The sequence below is a fragment of the Enhydra lutris genome, unplaced genomic scaffold (genome assembly GCF_002288905.1).
Source record: "Enhydra lutris kenyoni isolate GAN:26980312 unplaced genomic scaffold, ASM228890v2 scaffoldscaffold73, whole genome shotgun sequence".
Classification (NCBI taxonomy): domain Eukaryota; kingdom Metazoa; phylum Chordata; class Mammalia; order Carnivora; family Mustelidae; genus Enhydra; species Enhydra lutris.
In genome coordinates this window covers 2,052,927-2,069,154 of record NW_019154157.1, presented here as the reverse complement: position 1 = coordinate 2,069,154, position 16,228 = coordinate 2,052,927, and the positions used below count along the sequence as shown (strand labels likewise).

The window sequence follows — 16,228 nt, the reverse complement described above, 5'->3', positions numbered from 1 at the left end:
CTAGCATAATTATCATCTGCTCTTAGCAGTTAACACTTACTGAGTTCCTCCTGGACTTAGCCTTTTATACAGACATCTGTATAGTTCGATACGTGTTATTTCATTTTCACAGTAGTCCATTTCACAGATGAGGAAACTGGGTCAAAGAAATGAGGTAACTGGCGAGTTCGAGCCCTACATTTGCTGTAGTGATTACTTAAATAAATAAAACTTTAAAAAAAAAAAAAAAAGAAAGAAATGAGGTAACTTCCCCAAGATGACATGAGTTGGCAGGGTCAGGATTCACACTAAGAGGTCGCTCCATCCTGCCTCTTAGAAACAAGGATGTGGCCGGGGTGGGTGGTACAAAGTCTTGACAACAAGAGTAGATTCTTCACTGGAAAGATAACATGGGCTCAGCAGGCCAGGAACCACTTAGCTCTGGGTCCTGGGAGGCTCAGAAATGAGGAGGAGCTTAGCTTATGTAGACTTGGCCTGAGAACACACCCAGCCTGGCTGAGGGGTGGAGCTTTACCACCAGGTAACTTGGAGGAGAAAGGAGCTGTGGGTCCAACCTGTGTCTCACACATTGCTAATGGAATTTTGCCCCCCACAGTTATTTTATTTTGAAAATTTTCAATTATATAGAAGAGTTGAAAGAATAGTTCAAAGAATACCCATGTATCCTTCACCTAGATTTGTTAATCTCAAGCCCTTTTTTCTTTAAGTATGTACACACAGACATGCACACACACACACACACACAGTGTATTTTATTTTTGCTGAACTATGAAAAACTAGGTTGTAGATAACTTTCACCCTTACTCTAACAATATTTCTTCTAAAAATTCTTCTATATAACCAAAGTATCGTTATGGCACCTGAGAAAGTAATAGTAATTTCACAATATAATCTAATGTACAGCCCAAATTCAAATTTCCTCAGTTGTTCCAAAATGTCACTCATGGCTGTTTTGTTTTTCAGTCCAGAATTGAATCCTAGGTATAAGTGTTGCACTTGGTTGCCGTGTCTCTAGGCTTTTTTAATTCCTGTACCTTTATTCCTTCACGACATTAACTTTTTGGAAGAGTCAAGACCAGTAGTCTTACAAAATGACCCACATTCTGGATTTGCCTGATTGTTTCTTAATGCTTAACATAATTTTTTCACAAGAGTGTTACATCAGTAATGGTGGTGGTGGTGGGTAGGTTTTTTAAACAGAGGTGATTTGAGCTTTTTTGGTTCATCAAGATACCTGTGGAGACCAGAGGTTTTTAACTGGGGCCATGACTTGGTTTCAGTCCTTGACACATATACACACATACACACACACCACACACACACCCCATACCTAAATAATATGCACATTTTCAGGGCACCTGTGTGGCTCAGTGGGTTAAGCCTCTGCCTTTGGCTCAGGTCATGATCTCAGGGTCCTGGGATCGAGCCCCACATCAGGCTCTCTGCTCAGTGGGGAGCCTGCTTCTCCCTCCCTCTTTGCCTGCCTCTCTGTCTACTTGTGATCTCTCTCTCTGTGTCAAATAAATGGATAAAATCTTTTTTTAAAAATGCACATTTTCCTTGTGTGTGCCTTTTTCTGAGAGAGGCTTCTTGACCTTTGTTAGATTCTCTAAGGGCTTGAAGACCCAAAAAGGTTAATGTCTGCTAGGTGAGGCAGGCAATACAGAACTGGTTTCTGGGATCATCTTCACTCTGAATCAACTTCCTTTGAGGGGCTAGCAGTAAACTGTAACTTTCCCCCATCCTGGCTTTGGATCAAAGAGAGGTCTGTCCATTTTGTTGTTAAACCTGGGAGCTAGAGACAGCCTGTATAGCCTGGTTCCAAGGATCCAGAAGAATTTCTTGCTTCCTGCCTTTCAGGTGTTCAGAATGCCAGGATTCCCTCACCAACTGGTACTATGAGAAGGATGGGAAGCTTTACTGCCACAAGGACTACTGGGGGAAGTTTGGGGAGTTCTGCCATGGATGCTCTCTGCTGATGACAGGACCTGTCATGGTGAGTGAGTCCCTCTTGGTCATTAGAGTCCATTGATGGCACCTCTGGTTCCCCATGGCCTTTCATCTTCTAGTCTTCCATCAGCCAAGCCCTCCCCTTTTATTTCTTTAGTCATTTAACAAATGTTTGTTGAATACCAGTTAAGTGCCAGGTAAGATCTTTCCCTTAAAAACTTAACAGTCTGATTTTGGGTGTGGGAGGGTGGGCAGGGAGGAAACACAATACAGTGCGGTGAAGACCTCAAAGGAGAGCATTACAGGTTGAGGAGGATACACTCAGGTTGTGTGCAGAGAATCAGAAAAGGAGACCCTGGAGTGGGACGCTAGAGAGAAGTTCCACCTTCCCTACCTGCTCCAGAAAAGGGCTTTAAGCCTAATCACAGATTTGCCAACCCTGTGTTGGAGGAATGGTCCCTTTCTAGTGGGGATGATGACTTCTGGCGACTTGCTTTCATGGATTAGACCAAAACATTTTGTAATCTCAGAAATGACAGGGAGGCACCAATCTGACTCGTCCTCTGGAAGCTCCTAGGGCAAGGAGTGCAAAGGTAGATTGTGACTGGGACCTGTACATCCTTGATTGAAGGTCACCTCACCTACCCCTACCCTCCAGCGGTGATGTCTGTCATCTTGTCGACCCTTCTCCCTATCTGCTAACAGGTGGCTGGGGAATTCAAGTACCACCCAGAGTGCTTTGCCTGTATGAGCTGCAAGGTGATCATTGAGGATGGGGATGCATATGCCCTGGTGCAGCACGCCACCCTCTACTGGTAAGGTGGTGTCCATCCTCCCCCTGCAAGAGTGGCCAAGAGAGAGAAAGAGGTGGCAGTGTGAGTTGGGCAGAAACAGCGAGCATATCACAGCACTGGATTCCTATCATTCCAATGCCTGTAACCACCTCTGTAATCAGTAAGCAAGACAGTTAACATCTCTCTGCCCTCTGTCCTCACCTGCTGTGAGAATAATGACACTTGGCCCTGGAGTCCTTCTGAAGGGAGAGTGGCTGGGAAGATGCTCTTAGAGAAGGATCCCAGAAAGTTAAAGGCAAAAGCCCCTTAAAATTCACTTGGTCCAATTACCTCAGTTGACAAAGAAGGCAGGCTGAGGCCCTAAGAAGGGAAGGGGGCTTGGTTCTCACTGAGTCAAAAGCAGAGCAAAGAGAACCCAGGTCATTGCACCCACATTCCCAGGCTACCCTAGAGACCCTGGGCTCCTCATTCTGAGCAGACAAGGATGGTAATAGCGGGAATGTGGGTACTATTGCTTGAAGCCACATGGTGCAGTAGTTGCTGGGGGCTTCCAGGTGGGGCTCCAGGATCTTAGCCCCCTTTATGTTCCTCTTCCCAGTGGGAAGTGCCATAATGAGGTGGTGCTGGCACCCATGTTTGAGAGGCTCTCCACGGAGTCTGTTCAGGACCAGCTGCCCTACTCCGTCACACACATCTCCATGCCAGCCACCACCGAGGGCAGACGGGGCTTCTCCGTGTCCGTGGAAAGGGCCTGCTCCAACTACGCCACCACTGTGCAAGTCAAAGAGTGAGTACTTTGAGGACCCCTAGAGCTGGACTTGTTACACAGAGCCCTTAGATGGAGCTCCAGGGGTGCGGAGTTCCCTTCACCCCCATCTCCTATCTTTCTCCTGGAGTTCGCTATGCTGCAACCCCACCTGGATCTTGGCACATACTCTTCCCTCTGACTCGGTTGCTTCCCACCAGATACCAATGCCGGAACAGCTCACCTTTCACATGTCAAGTTTCAGATCATGTTTATTCTTTGAAATTATCTGGCTTGAGTATGTGTATTAGTTTATCATCTGTCCTCCTGATGAGTTCCTTCTGGAACTTAGTCTTGTTCGGTATTGCATGCCCAGGGCCTAGAATGGTGCCTGGCATGTAGTACATGTTCACTGATTATTGTTTTGTTGGTTGAGTAAATGGAGGAAGGAAGAGAAAAAAGTTAAGACTTCATCCTAGGTCCAGGCCAGAGACCAGATAGGGAAAGAGTCTGTGTTTGTCTAATACCATTAATGAGGTACCTGTGGCTGCCAACCCTGTAAATAGTGATTGTGTGTTTAGTGTGTGCTGAGCACCAGGTGCTTGCAGTATAGGTGAGAGGTACGAGGGTTGGGGGAGTCATCAGGAAGTGAGATCTGCACTCAGACCTCATTAGATGAAGAGGGGAAGCCATTGTGTTCAGTGCAGAGGTGGGAGTCTGTGGTTGTGTCTAGTGTAGATTGGGTGGTTGGGAATAGCCAGAAAGGGGGCTATTAAGACATATAGGGATTATGAAAACGCAGGAGGTCTTTTGAGGGTTAAGCAGCAAGGTGATGCAACCCAATTAGTGTTCTAGAAGGATTGCTGGGATGGGTGCTGAATGGGAGAGGTGCAAGCCTGGTATTGTAGAGACCATTTAGGAGGCTATTGAAAGATCAGGTGAGAGGTGTTGGTAACTATGGTGATGAAGTGAAGACAGGGTTTTTGAAGACAGAGGGGGTTGGGGGACTCCAGGTAGAGAAGATGCCATCCAAGTCTCTGGCTTAGGCCACTGGGTGAGTGGGGGTGCCCTTCACAGAGGGCACCCTGTAAAGGACATTGCATTTCTCCTGTGAGTGGTTTGAGTCTTGAGGGCTGGTAGGAGCCTGGGGCGTGGTGAGCCTTCCTGCACAAGTGAAATTGGTCAGATACATTTTTAGGATGTCTTCGTCCTGCCTCAACTCTTGTCTGGCCCAGGGTCAACCGGATGCATATCAGTCCCAACAACCGCAACGCCATCCACCCTGGGGATCGCATCCTGGAGATCAATGGGACCCCTGTCCGCACACTCCGAGTGGAAGAGGTATAATGTGTGTCCTGTCTGTCACGTGAGGATGGGACGTGGAACAGACCCTCTGGGGCATCATGCTATGGCCTTTGCCTTTCTCCACCCCCAGTCTATCTCTTGTCTTGCCACAGAGCTTGTGACCACTGGTGACCTCCTCTGTCAGGCTGGCACATTCCAAGGACAGCAGGGATGGCCTGACAGATGAGATATCTGACAGTATGCCAGGGACAGGGCACTGGGGGGCTCCTGGCAGCTGGAGGCCACCATTAGCAAGTTGAACATTGGCCATAGTGTGCTTGGATCATCTGGGCTGACGGTGGGTGGCCTGGGTTGGGATAGCCTGTGGGAGCCAGCCTTACACTGTTCTTGGCTACAGGTAGAGGATGCGATTAACCAAACAAGCCAGACGCTTCAGCTCTTGATTGAACATGATCCTGTCTCCCAGCGCCTGGACCAGCTGCGGCTGGATGCACGACTCTCTCCCCACATGCAGAATGCTGCACACTCCCATACCGTCAGCACCCTGGACACCAAGGAGAATCTGGAAGGGACACTCAGGAGACGCTCCCTGAGGTGCTGCCTCCTATCCTGATTCCGTGCTGACCCATGCTTATCCCTCGGATGAGGTTGAGCTGGCTTTGGGAGGCTGGCAGGGTTAGGAAGGGAAACCGCTGGCCAGGGACGGGCCATGAGGATTGTGCTGACCCAGCTCCCCCCATGGGAGTCACAGTTTATAGCTAGGGCCTGTGTTTGATCTGACCCACTGGCTGCCAGGTTTCCTTAGAAACCGGAGAATCAGGCCCTGTCCACTGAACTCTCCTGAGCTGAACAGGAAGCACCAGTGCTGGCTCCTAAAGGACCAGCAAAGGGAGGCATGAGGCTCAGAGGCTGGAGTAGGGGCACAGGGAGGATTAATAAGTATAAATAAGAACACTGAAAACTATAAAGCAAGAAATGAATGCAAGCTGTTTTAGCTTTGAGGGACCAACATTTAAAACCCCAGAGTTGTCCAGGTGCAACAGGAGGGAGCACTTGCCCTGGATGCAGGTGCCAAGTAGGGAGACTGAAAGAACAGGAGTTAGACGCAGCAGCTGTCTAGATAGATACACCCATACCATGCCTTTGAGCTGAGCTCCCTCCCTTCACAAATCACTTCATCTCTTGAGCTTCTGTTTCTGCATCTATGAAGTGGGGTTGTAAGACAAAGATGGCTGTCTCACCAATTACATAAAGATTCAGTGTGGAAAGGGATGCAAAGTAGCACAGTGCCAGCAAAGGGTCAGCACTAAGTGAGGGTTGTTAGTATCATTAGGAGTCAAGTTCTCTATCCGCCCTCCTGATCAAACAAACAATCACTCAGGGCACTTGCCTGGCATCTGTTGGAAACAGGGCCCTCCCCACAGGTTGCTGGCATGAACTCCTGGCTGCCCTCTTGGCCTCGGCACAAGTGAGCTGGTAGAGTAGTGCGCCCGAGGGCAGAGAAGCCTTGAGCACGTGGGGGTAGCCAGAGAGCTGCTTAGATATCTGGAGGGCCATCATTGTGGGGGAGAGGGCAGCTCACCTTATGTGCTTCTGTGGGCGTGGTTGGTGGGCGGCAAAGAGTAGAGCAAGGGCTACGAAGCCTGTGGACGGTCCTTTCTCAGAGCCCAAGTGAGACAGGATGTACGGGAGAGAAGTTTTCAGGGTTGCAATTCACCTGCAGTGACTTCAGCCTTCTTGTCCCTTCTTCAAGAAGTCAGTAACAGTTACCAACCATTACTGTTATGGACTGCTCTTAAAAATGTAAATATATTGGCTCTGTTGCTGTAAGAATCATCCATGCTCATTATTTTAGAATTTGGGAAATGTAGACAGGTAGAAAGATGAGCAAAATAGCCAGAATCCCATGTCATTTTTTTGGATGGTGGTAGGCTCTCTAACCCATTTTAGCACTTTGACTCAAGCAGACGTGAGAAGTGGTGGACTGCCACCTTACAGCGCTGTCACATGTTGAGTGCTGTAAGCTAGTAACAGTCATTCCAGGTGAGTACTCAGGGTTCCTGCTTTTTTTAAAAAATTTTATTTATTTATTTATTTATTTATTTATTTATTTATTTGACAGAGAAATCACAAGTAGGTGAGCAGGCAGAGAGAGGGGAAGCAGGCTTCCCACTGAGCAGAGAGCCCGATGTGGGGCTCGATCCCAGGACCCTGAGATCATAACCCGAGCTGAAGGCAGAACTTTAACCCACTGAGCCACCCAGGCACCCCAAGGGTTCCTGCTTTGATACTTAAATAAACTGCCGATGTTTGCAGCCCCAAAATGGTACATCTGTCTGATGTAAGAGTTCCTTCCCCTCATCATAGCACCAGAACTACAGACATTGGGATTGGAAGGGTAGTAGGGTGGCCTTAAGGTTTCTACTTCCAGGGTTTTACTGGCAGGTCTCTGAGGACTACCCTAGCCCTATGCTCATCTTTCTTCATCTTTAGGCGTAGTAACAGCATCTCCAAGTCCCCTGGCCCCAGCTCCCCAAAGGAGCCCCTGCTCTTTAGCCGTGACATCAGCCGCTCAGAATCCCTCCGCTGTTCCAGTAGTAACTCACAGCAGATCTTCCGGCCATGTGACCTGATCCACGGGGAGGTCCTGGGGAAGGGCTTCTTCGGGCAGGCCATCAAGGTGAGCACAGGCAGTAGCTGCTCTGCTTTTCTGCCCCCAACCTCTCTCTCACCTTCTTTCGGGGAGTTCTCATCACATGCTCTCACTCCACACGCTACAGGACACCAGGCCCCTTTCCTGGCTGCAGGTGATGGTGTGAGGGCTACACTCTGGCCCTCCCAGGCCACCTAAAGGCAGCGTTGCTGTCACAGTGAGCTTGGTGGACCTGGAGACCCAGGTTGGGATGAATTGTGCCCATGGTTCTGCCACCTCCAGTCAGCAGATGTTTTTAGGTACCCTGAGGCCTCAGTGCTGGGCATATTGCAGGGAGCACACGGGGGAGTGGCTCTTGCCTCCCTGATGAACAGTCTTGGGGACTAACCTCTCTCTCTTTCTCTCCTCCTCCTCCTCTGCTGAGAGCTGGGAGGGGGGGTCAGGTAAGCTGTGTGTCTCAGCTTTCAGGGCCTTGGGGCTGGAGAGCTCACCCTGACCCACCCAGCTCCCTGGTGCATGTCTGTGGCACTGACCCTCCTGTCCCTAGACTTCTATTCGCCCAAGGGATTCACTCCTGTGTCAGATGACCAGAACGCCTGCTTGGCTTGGCAGTGTCCCCTCCTGCCTCCTACACTTCCCTTTTCTGCATTCTCGCCTCCCCTCTGTGCATGCCCAGCTCTCCAAGGAAGAGGGTATGCTCCCCTCTGAGGCCCCTGTTACCTCATGCTGTGTCTTCTACAGATGAACTCTGTCAGTCTGATCTGGCTCAGTGTGTCTTCCAGGGGATGGGATGCTCAGTTGCATATATTTCCACACAGTTCACCAGGACTCTGTGCCAGTAATAGTTGCCCTCCTTTGTAACTAGGTAACACACAAAGCAACTGGCAAAGTGATGGTCATGAAGGAGTTAATTCGGTGTGATGAGGAAACACAGAAGACTTTCCTGACTGAGGTAAGAGGATGGGGTGGTGGGAGTTAGGAGTTCGGTGTCACTGTTGGAAGAGGGAAAGATCTTAATAAATAACAGTTTCAGAGGAAGCTATTTTATTTTAAGATTTTATTTATTTATTTGACAGAGAAAGACAGCGAGAGTAGGAACACAAGCAGGGGGAGTGGAAGAGGGAGAAGCAGGCTCCCCGCTGAGCAGAGAGCCTAATGCAGGGCTCTATCCCAGGAACCTGGGATCATGACCTGAGCTAAAGGCAGACACTTAATGACTGAGCCACCCAGGTTCTCTGGGAGGAAACTTACTCTGGGAGGAATCACTTTCTTAAAAGCAGAGGAGAAAAGAGCTCTAGAGGAATGGGTAATTATCTGTTCAGTGAGCATTTACTAATAACAGCATGATCTGGGTACAAAGGATACAGTAACAAATGGGATGTGGTTCAGAGGAGCTTACAGCTAGTGGGGGTGATGGACATGAAAACAGACCAGTTTAGGACAACTAGGAGTTACACTCACCACCTGAATACCCTGCTAAGGGAGCCTGGAGTGGGGCCTCCCAGAGAACTGTCATCTCTGGAGTGTTTACACAGTTTTTACCACCCTTCCCAAGTTGTTCCATTCCTTTGGTTGGTATTCCTGTGGTCTGGCCATTGCTCTCCAGGCCTTTGTTTTACTCTCAAACCCTCCTATTCCAGTTCCCCCCAAATAAAATTCCTAGAAAAGCAGGATCCCAAGGGTGAGGCCTCTGAGGCATCCCTATCCATGTGGAAGTATTCTATCCTATCACATAAGACTGGAGGCAGGAGACGCAGGTGACACTTGTCAGACTAGCTCCCTGGAGGGAAGGGGATAAGGAAGACATAGTAGGAAGTAACCATCCACCCTCCTTGGCCTCTACCACCCCCAGGTGAAGGTGATGCGAAGCCTAGACCACCCCAATGTGCTCAAGTTCATTGGTGTGCTATACAAGGACAAGAAGCTGAACTTGCTGACAGAGTACATTGAGGGGGGCACGCTGAAGGACTTTCTGCGCAGTGTGGTAAGCAAACCACCTTCACGTCTTTGCTTACAAAGGGTCATGCTGGGCAGGACTGGGCACAGGCAGGGAGGGTTCACTGGCAGACCACGTTCACCATGGGGGCTGGATTCCAAATGGGACAGGGTCCCACAGCCTCTGATGGCATTCCTTCATCCCATAGGACCCGTTTCCCTGGCAGCAGAAGGTCCAGTTTGCCAAAGGCATCGCCTCTGGAATGGTGAGTTCTGCCAACAACTGCCAAGGGTGGGAGTGAGGGGCGAGGCGGGCTGGGGAGTCAGGATAGCTGCAGGGATTATAGGCAGGGGCCGGAAGGCAGAGCCTTCCCCCAGCCTGGGCAGCTTGTGTGGCCTGGGTCAGTCAGCAGCTATTTAATGAGCTTCTCTCAGTGCCTGTGAAATTGTCCCCAGTTGCCTTCTCTTCACTCACAACCTACTCTCAACGAGTTCTAAATCCTTAAGGCAAACAGGGCATGGGTAAGGCAAATTAGTAGTGTCCAGCTGCTGCGGGAACTTGGCACAGGTAGAGAACCTCATGGCCTATGAAATCAGAGAGGGGGATATATGTTCTAGTTAAGCCTGAAAGATGGATCAGAATTAGATAAAAGTTCCTCTTGGCAGAGAGGCCCCAAGGTTGAGGTGATGACAGCAGCACAGACCTGGGAGGAGGTAGGAGGAAATAGTGTGTTTCACCTGGGAAAGGAGACCAGTTATAGTAGTAATACCAGTGACTATTGCTGAGTGCTTCCTATATGCCACGCACTGAGCTGAGGGAGTGACATGTATGTATGTGTTCCTCATGACAACCCCAGTTTCCAGATGAGAAGCTGATGCTAGAAAGGGACAGAGCAAGGAGATTAGGCTTGTCAGTCTGACCCCCAAGCCTGAGATTTTAATCACTGCTCTTCATGTGGGGTCCATGAAGACTGTTAGTCTGGAGATACATGAAGATCCCTGTGTTTCAGACTACAGAGTCTGGATTTTATTTAGGAAGCCAAAAAGACGGGAGTAAACGATACTTAAGTTTTGTGAGCAGAGCTGTGGTTTTTTTTTGTTTGTTTGTTTGTTTGTTTTTAATATGAGTCCGGTGCAGTCAGTAGGTGGGGATCAAATTAGGAGAACCGAAGGCAGGGAGACCATGGGTGGGGATAGTGAAACATTTCGGGTTTCTGAGTTAAGGTATGGCTGTGGGGATGGGAGACTGGGAGGCAGGGTGCAGAGAGACTAGTTGGCAGCAAGGGAGCAGAGGTAGGGGGAGGAGGAGTTGGGGTGGCTTGAGGTACCTAGAAGAATGGGGGTCATTTACCAGATGTTTGATGGGGCAGTGATGTTGGGGAAACAGGCTTAGGAAGAGCTAGTGTTGGCTGAGGCTGATGTGTGGTTAGTAGGGGTCAGCATGTGTAGAGAAGGTGGCTTTGAGGAGGGTGGAAGGAAAATGTGGGCACGTTAAGAGTCTCAGGAGTAGGTATCATGGGCGAAGTGCAGGCAGCTTTTGGAGAAAGGACAGGCAGGCAGGTCACAAGAGCTACAACGTTCAGGAAGTGCTCCCTGGGTATGTGAGCAGAGCCAGGAACCTCTGGGTGGAAGGGATGGAAGCAGTATTGTAAGGGACTGGAGGGGGTGGTGTAGGTAGCTCCTTCCACATTCTCTGGGGAAGGGAAGAGAAAGAAAAGGAAGTGGCTGCAGAGTGACAAGAGCCAGGAGTGGAGGCCTGGATGTTGTGGGGGCGGGGAGTGGAATAGCAGAGATTTGCATGAAAACATTGGGGTAGGAAGAGGGAGAAGTTAAAGTGTAGACAGGGAAGAGCAAGGAGCGTGCTGAGACTCAGGGAAGGAGAATGTTAGGAATATAGAACCAGCTAACCAGGGGGAAGTCACTGCTTCCCCTATGACAGGAAGGATCCAGGGCAGCTGAAGCCAGAGATTGGGGTGAGGATGGCAGTGAAGGGGCCTAGGAGCAGTGCATCTGAGGGCACTCACTTCAGGTGGGTAGAGGGGCTGGGAGCATGCAGGAGCCAGGGCCCATAGAGTTGGGGACTTTGGGAGGGAGCTGTGAGGGTCTAGAGCAGCCACTGGGTTGGGGTCAGTGAACAAAGGATAGTCAGAAGGTGGTAGCAGGAAGAGAGAGGAAGCCCAGGCAGCCTTTAGCTTTCTATTGGTGTTGGGACAAGGGAGTGACTACAGGAGGCCCTCGCCCTAGGGTCCAGGTTGGGTTCTGAAGCTGAGTAGGGATGGCCTGGGAGAAGAGCATCCCCCAGTTGCGGAGTCTGCAACTGCTTCAATTACTGGCCATTGGCCTCAGTTGGTACTTCTGTTCCAGGCCTATTTGCACTCCATGTGTATCATCCACCGGGATCTGAACTCACACAACTGCCTTATCAAGCTGGTATGTCCCACCACCCTGAGTCTCCCTGGGGCCAGCCCTCTTGCCGTGTCACAAAGGAGACTTATTGTCCCCTTGTGCTTTGACCTAAGTTGTCACCTAGGGCTCCTGTCTTACCCTTCCTGCTGCACCTCATGCTCTCCTCTGTCTTCTGGGGCTCTCAAATAGATGCCAACACAGTTACACCTCCTCCCAGTAGCAGGCTTTGAAATCCTTTGGTCAGAGGGAGTTCCAGAAGTTCCTTAACTGTATATAAAGCCCTGTTGTTTTTCCTGGTTCCATCCCATGGTAGTTCTGTAATGCAGCTCCCTACACACCCTGTTCTATAGCTGTGGCACCTCGAAGCCTCACTCTGAGGCCACACAGCTGGTAAATATACAGTGGCCAGTTTGGGGCCAGCATTTTTCTCCACCACCCATCAGCTCTGGTTGTTAGCAAGTCTTTTCTCCTGTTAGCTTGCAGTCTAGCTCCCTGGGTGTCCAGTAACTGGCCCTGGCTGGATGACCCTCTGGGTCCATACTAAATAATCTTAACCCTTTTCCGCATGACTGCCCTGGAGCTATTTGAAGAACTTATCTCTCCCCAAGTTCCCCCACTGACTTCTCCACCTTATCTTTTTCTGTCTTATCCTGGTTCTAGCCAGGCCTTAAATCTGTTGGGGAACAAGGCAGAATGGTGAAAGAGAGAAAGAAAAATCCCTTTTTCTGCCCCTGAGTTCCACTTTCCAGATCCCAGAGCCTTACCCCTCCAGGCTCCAGGATATCTGCTGTGAACACCCCAAGGTCTGGGGAATCTGTTACGCAGATGCAGACTTTTAGAAAACAAATAACTAAGCCTTGTCAGCCAGAGAGATCTTTAGCTGTGACTCCCCTTTACTACATACCTTTTCTCCCTTTCTCAATGACTTCTCTTGGTAATGTCCTCACCAAGCCCTTACCTGGCCCTTGTCCTACCAGGACAAGACCGTGGTGGTGGCAGACTTTGGGCTGTCACGGCTCATAGTTGAGGAGAGGAAAAAGCCCCCAGTGGAGAAGGCCACCACCAAGAAACGCACCTTGCGTAAGAATGACCGCAAGAAGCGCTATACAGTGGTGGGAAACCCCTACTGGATGGCCCCTGAGATGCTGAATGGTGAGTCCTGACACTGGACAATGGAGGGGAGTTGGGGTCCACATCTTGGATCAGAGTCCTGGGTGTTCCAGGGGAGGCCTGTGAAGTGTAAGGCCAGGTACCCACATCTGATGGCTAGATGATTTATCCCTTGCCAGACTGGATCTCGTAAACTCCTTCCTCCCTGATCTCCTGGACCTAGGGTGAGATCTGACTGACTTGTGCCCCAGGGGTAGCTGAGAACTCGGGGTGTTTATTGCCAGAGATTTTGCCTTTTCTTTCATCCTGCTGAGATCTGAAGTATGGTGCCCCCTTGTGGACAATGTTCAAACCAACCAGAGATTACTGGGGCTGGGATTCTTGAACTGAACTGGGTTGTGAGGCCTCAGAAATGGCCTGATTCAACTGTTTTATGGAGTCAGAGGCCCAGAGAAGTTCAGTGGCTTGCACAGGAACATACAACTAACTAATGACAGAGTGCAGGTCAACCCCGATCCAGTTCTCTTTCACTGTCCCATGCAGTTTCATTTTGGGCAGTGTGTTTTATAAGACTCTGAGGCAGCCCACGCAGGGCTGAGGAAAGACAATATTCAGGGGGTGCTTTGTCCTGGGCAGCCTTTACGGCATCCCAGCGGAGCCTGTTCTAGCCCTGGTTCTTGGCTGTGGCCTGGTTTGGCCCCAGACTCAGTACAGAGTGGGTAAGAGACTAAACCTAACAGCCTGCTCTCCTGTGTTCCCCCAGGAAAGAGCTATGATGAGACGGTGGATGTCTTCTCTTTTGGGATCGTTCTCTGTGAGGTGAGCTCCAGCCAGCACAGAGGCCAGGCCTGAGGCAGCAGGCCTAGTAGTTCTGCCCTGCCTTAGTACTGGGACTACTGCTCCTCATGATGAGCATTTCCACCATAAAATCCGCACGAGTGGTGTAGGGTTGTACAGTGTATCACACATCTCTTGACACACTGGAATCTCCTTGGTCCCGTGAGAAGGATTGGGCAGGGTTTTTTCAGGTGAGGAAACAGGCTCAGAAAGGGGCAGGGCCTTGCTCTTAGTCCCATAGCCAGTAAGGGACAGATGAGAGGGTCCTTAAAGTTGTCCGACTAGCTCTTGGTCCAGATGCAACCTTTCCCTTTGGTCTCCCTTCCCTGGGTCCTAGTAGTGCCTTGGTCCTCAGCCCCACAAGTGGAAGTAGCCACTGCAACAAGTGCCAGCCTGTCTAGCACAGTACTGAGCACTAGGGGTGGACACAGTGAGTCTTGGAAAGATCTCTGCCATTAGGAGCTTAGCTCAGTGTGTCTGTAAACGGTCAAGCACATATGTTCAGAGTCTTCTGTAATTCCTACAAATGGTGAGAGGAGACAAGGGACAGTTGGAATAATGAAGGAGGGTTTTTTAAAAATTATTTTCTTTAATAGAAGTCAGTTGAACATTTATTGTGTGCAAAGCACAAGGCTGCCACTGAAAGGTTGCAGACATGAATCTGACCCAGGACCTCACTTCCCAGAGCCTGAACTCTGACAGGGGACATAGACATGAGGGGACACAGCAGGGCAGAGTGGGATGTGTGGAACTGCCTCTCCAATTTGAAACCTTTTGCTTCTACTACAGTGAAGCCTCTTCTAAACCCTCCTCAGTAACCAGATTCTGAGTTGAGAGAAGAGTCTGAATTAGTGACATTTGGGCATGGGGGACAGTTCTCTAATCTTGATTTTTATCTCCCTCTTCTACCCATCCTTCTTGTCTATACACTAGTATCCCATTCCCCTGTGACCACACCTACCACGGTCCATTCCTGACCAGCCATCTTCTCATCTGCAGATCATCGGGCAGGTGTATGCAGATCCTGACTGCCTGCCCCGAACACTGGACTTTGGCCTCAACGTGAAGCTCTTCTGGGAGAAGTTTGTCCCCACAGACTGCCCCCCAGCCTTCTTCCCCCTGGCTGCCATCTGCTGCAAACTGGAGCCCGAGAGCAGGTTGGTATCCTGCCCCTTTCCGCCAGCTCACACAGGCCTGGGATGGTTGCCCCAGCCTTGGCCATCCCCAAGCCCTTGCCAGGTACAGGGGTGGCAAAAGCCTTGAGCTCAAGGATGCGGCTGTCAACCACTGAAGCCGCCCTAACACTTCTGACCTGCCCAGTGGGGTGCTGAGGGGGACAAGGGCATAGCCATGAGTGACCTAGATATAACACAGACACAGCCATGAAAACAAATTGTAACAGAAGAAAATTCACAGAATAAGTGTTTTTCATGTCCACCTTTGTCCAAATACATATAGTTATACTCTCAAATAAAGAAAAGTTTTATATTTTGCCCTGCATTTTCCTTGTTACTACCCAGTCTTCCTGTTTATCATTTTTTTTTGACTATGTGAACTTCAGTTCAAGAGACTGTCCGAACATATTATAATATACATAATGTAGATACTAGGGTTTTTTTCAGTTTTTCCTTATAATAGGTAATACTGCAGTGAACGTCTTTATGCATTCAGCTAATCATCTCCTTTAAAGAAAATTCTTTAAATGACCTTTATTCATCTCAGGTTATGGTTTTCATTATTGTCAGCACTACCCCAGTTCTTTCCAAGTTTCTGCATTAGACAACTAGAATCTGTGCCTTTTTTTTCCTGCTCTCAAAAATCCTTTCTTTTAAACAAATTCAAGGGGCACCTGGCTGGCTCAGTCAGTGAACCATCTAATTCTTGATCTCAGGGTTATGAGTTCGAGCCCACTTTGGGCATAGAGATTATTTAAATAAGTAAATCTTCAAAAAAAATTCATATATGACTAAAATAGCACAGAAAGTGCACATTTTCTGTGATTATCTAACCATTATGCCCCTCAGCTCTCCTCATTCTCCTCCATCCCCTCAGGATAACCAGTTGGTACATAGCCTTTATTTTAAAATGGTTTCCAAAGGTCCATGTTAGAGTTGGAATTTGCTGGTGAGAGGCTCTACATTTTGTTCCTTCATGGGCCAAAGGACTGAGGTCCTTCAATAATACCAGAGTAAGAGCATGAGGAGAAAATGTGAAGCTACATAGTATTTGTTTGCTAACGGCCCTTCCTAGTCATTTTAATTGTCCATGTTTAATTCACTCAGAAAATACTGAGTGCCTACCCTGAGCTTGACATGGTCCTGTCCTCCTGGAACTCACATTCTCACAAGGAGAGATGATAAGCAATAGGTAGAATACCCTTCACTGAATATTAGGAAGTGACAAATGGTATGGAAAAAAGAGCAGAACTGAAGAAAGAGGGATGTGTAGAGTGCGAATTGTAATTTTAAATACGGTGGTGAGAGTGGGCCTTGC

The 16,228-nt window shown here is 49.2% G+C and overlaps 1 protein-coding gene across 2 annotated transcripts in view; it reads left to right on the top strand.

Moving 5' to 3' along the window:
- The window catches only part of LOC111160080 (LIM domain kinase 2), a 60,637-nt gene that overhangs the window by 39,553 nt on the left and 4,856 nt on the right, over positions 1 to 16,228 (top strand). For both annotated transcript variants that reach the window (XM_022522897.1, XM_022522898.1), the window contains 13 exons: positions 1,861 to 1,996; positions 2,656 to 2,765; positions 3,343 to 3,531; positions 4,725 to 4,830; positions 5,192 to 5,388; positions 7,288 to 7,474; positions 8,313 to 8,399; positions 9,300 to 9,431; positions 9,592 to 9,648; positions 11,747 to 11,812; positions 12,766 to 12,940; positions 13,662 to 13,717; positions 14,735 to 14,892. In XM_022522897.1, coding sequence (XP_022378605.1) covers positions 1,861 to 1,996; positions 2,656 to 2,765; positions 3,343 to 3,531; positions 4,725 to 4,830; positions 5,192 to 5,388; positions 7,288 to 7,474; positions 8,313 to 8,399; positions 9,300 to 9,431; positions 9,592 to 9,648; positions 11,747 to 11,812; positions 12,766 to 12,940; positions 13,662 to 13,717; positions 14,735 to 14,892 — 1,656 coding nt within the window. The remainder of the gene's footprint in view (positions 1 to 1,860; positions 1,997 to 2,655; positions 2,766 to 3,342; positions 3,532 to 4,724; positions 4,831 to 5,191; positions 5,389 to 7,287; positions 7,475 to 8,312; positions 8,400 to 9,299; positions 9,432 to 9,591; positions 9,649 to 11,746; positions 11,813 to 12,765; positions 12,941 to 13,661; positions 13,718 to 14,734; positions 14,893 to 16,228) is intronic.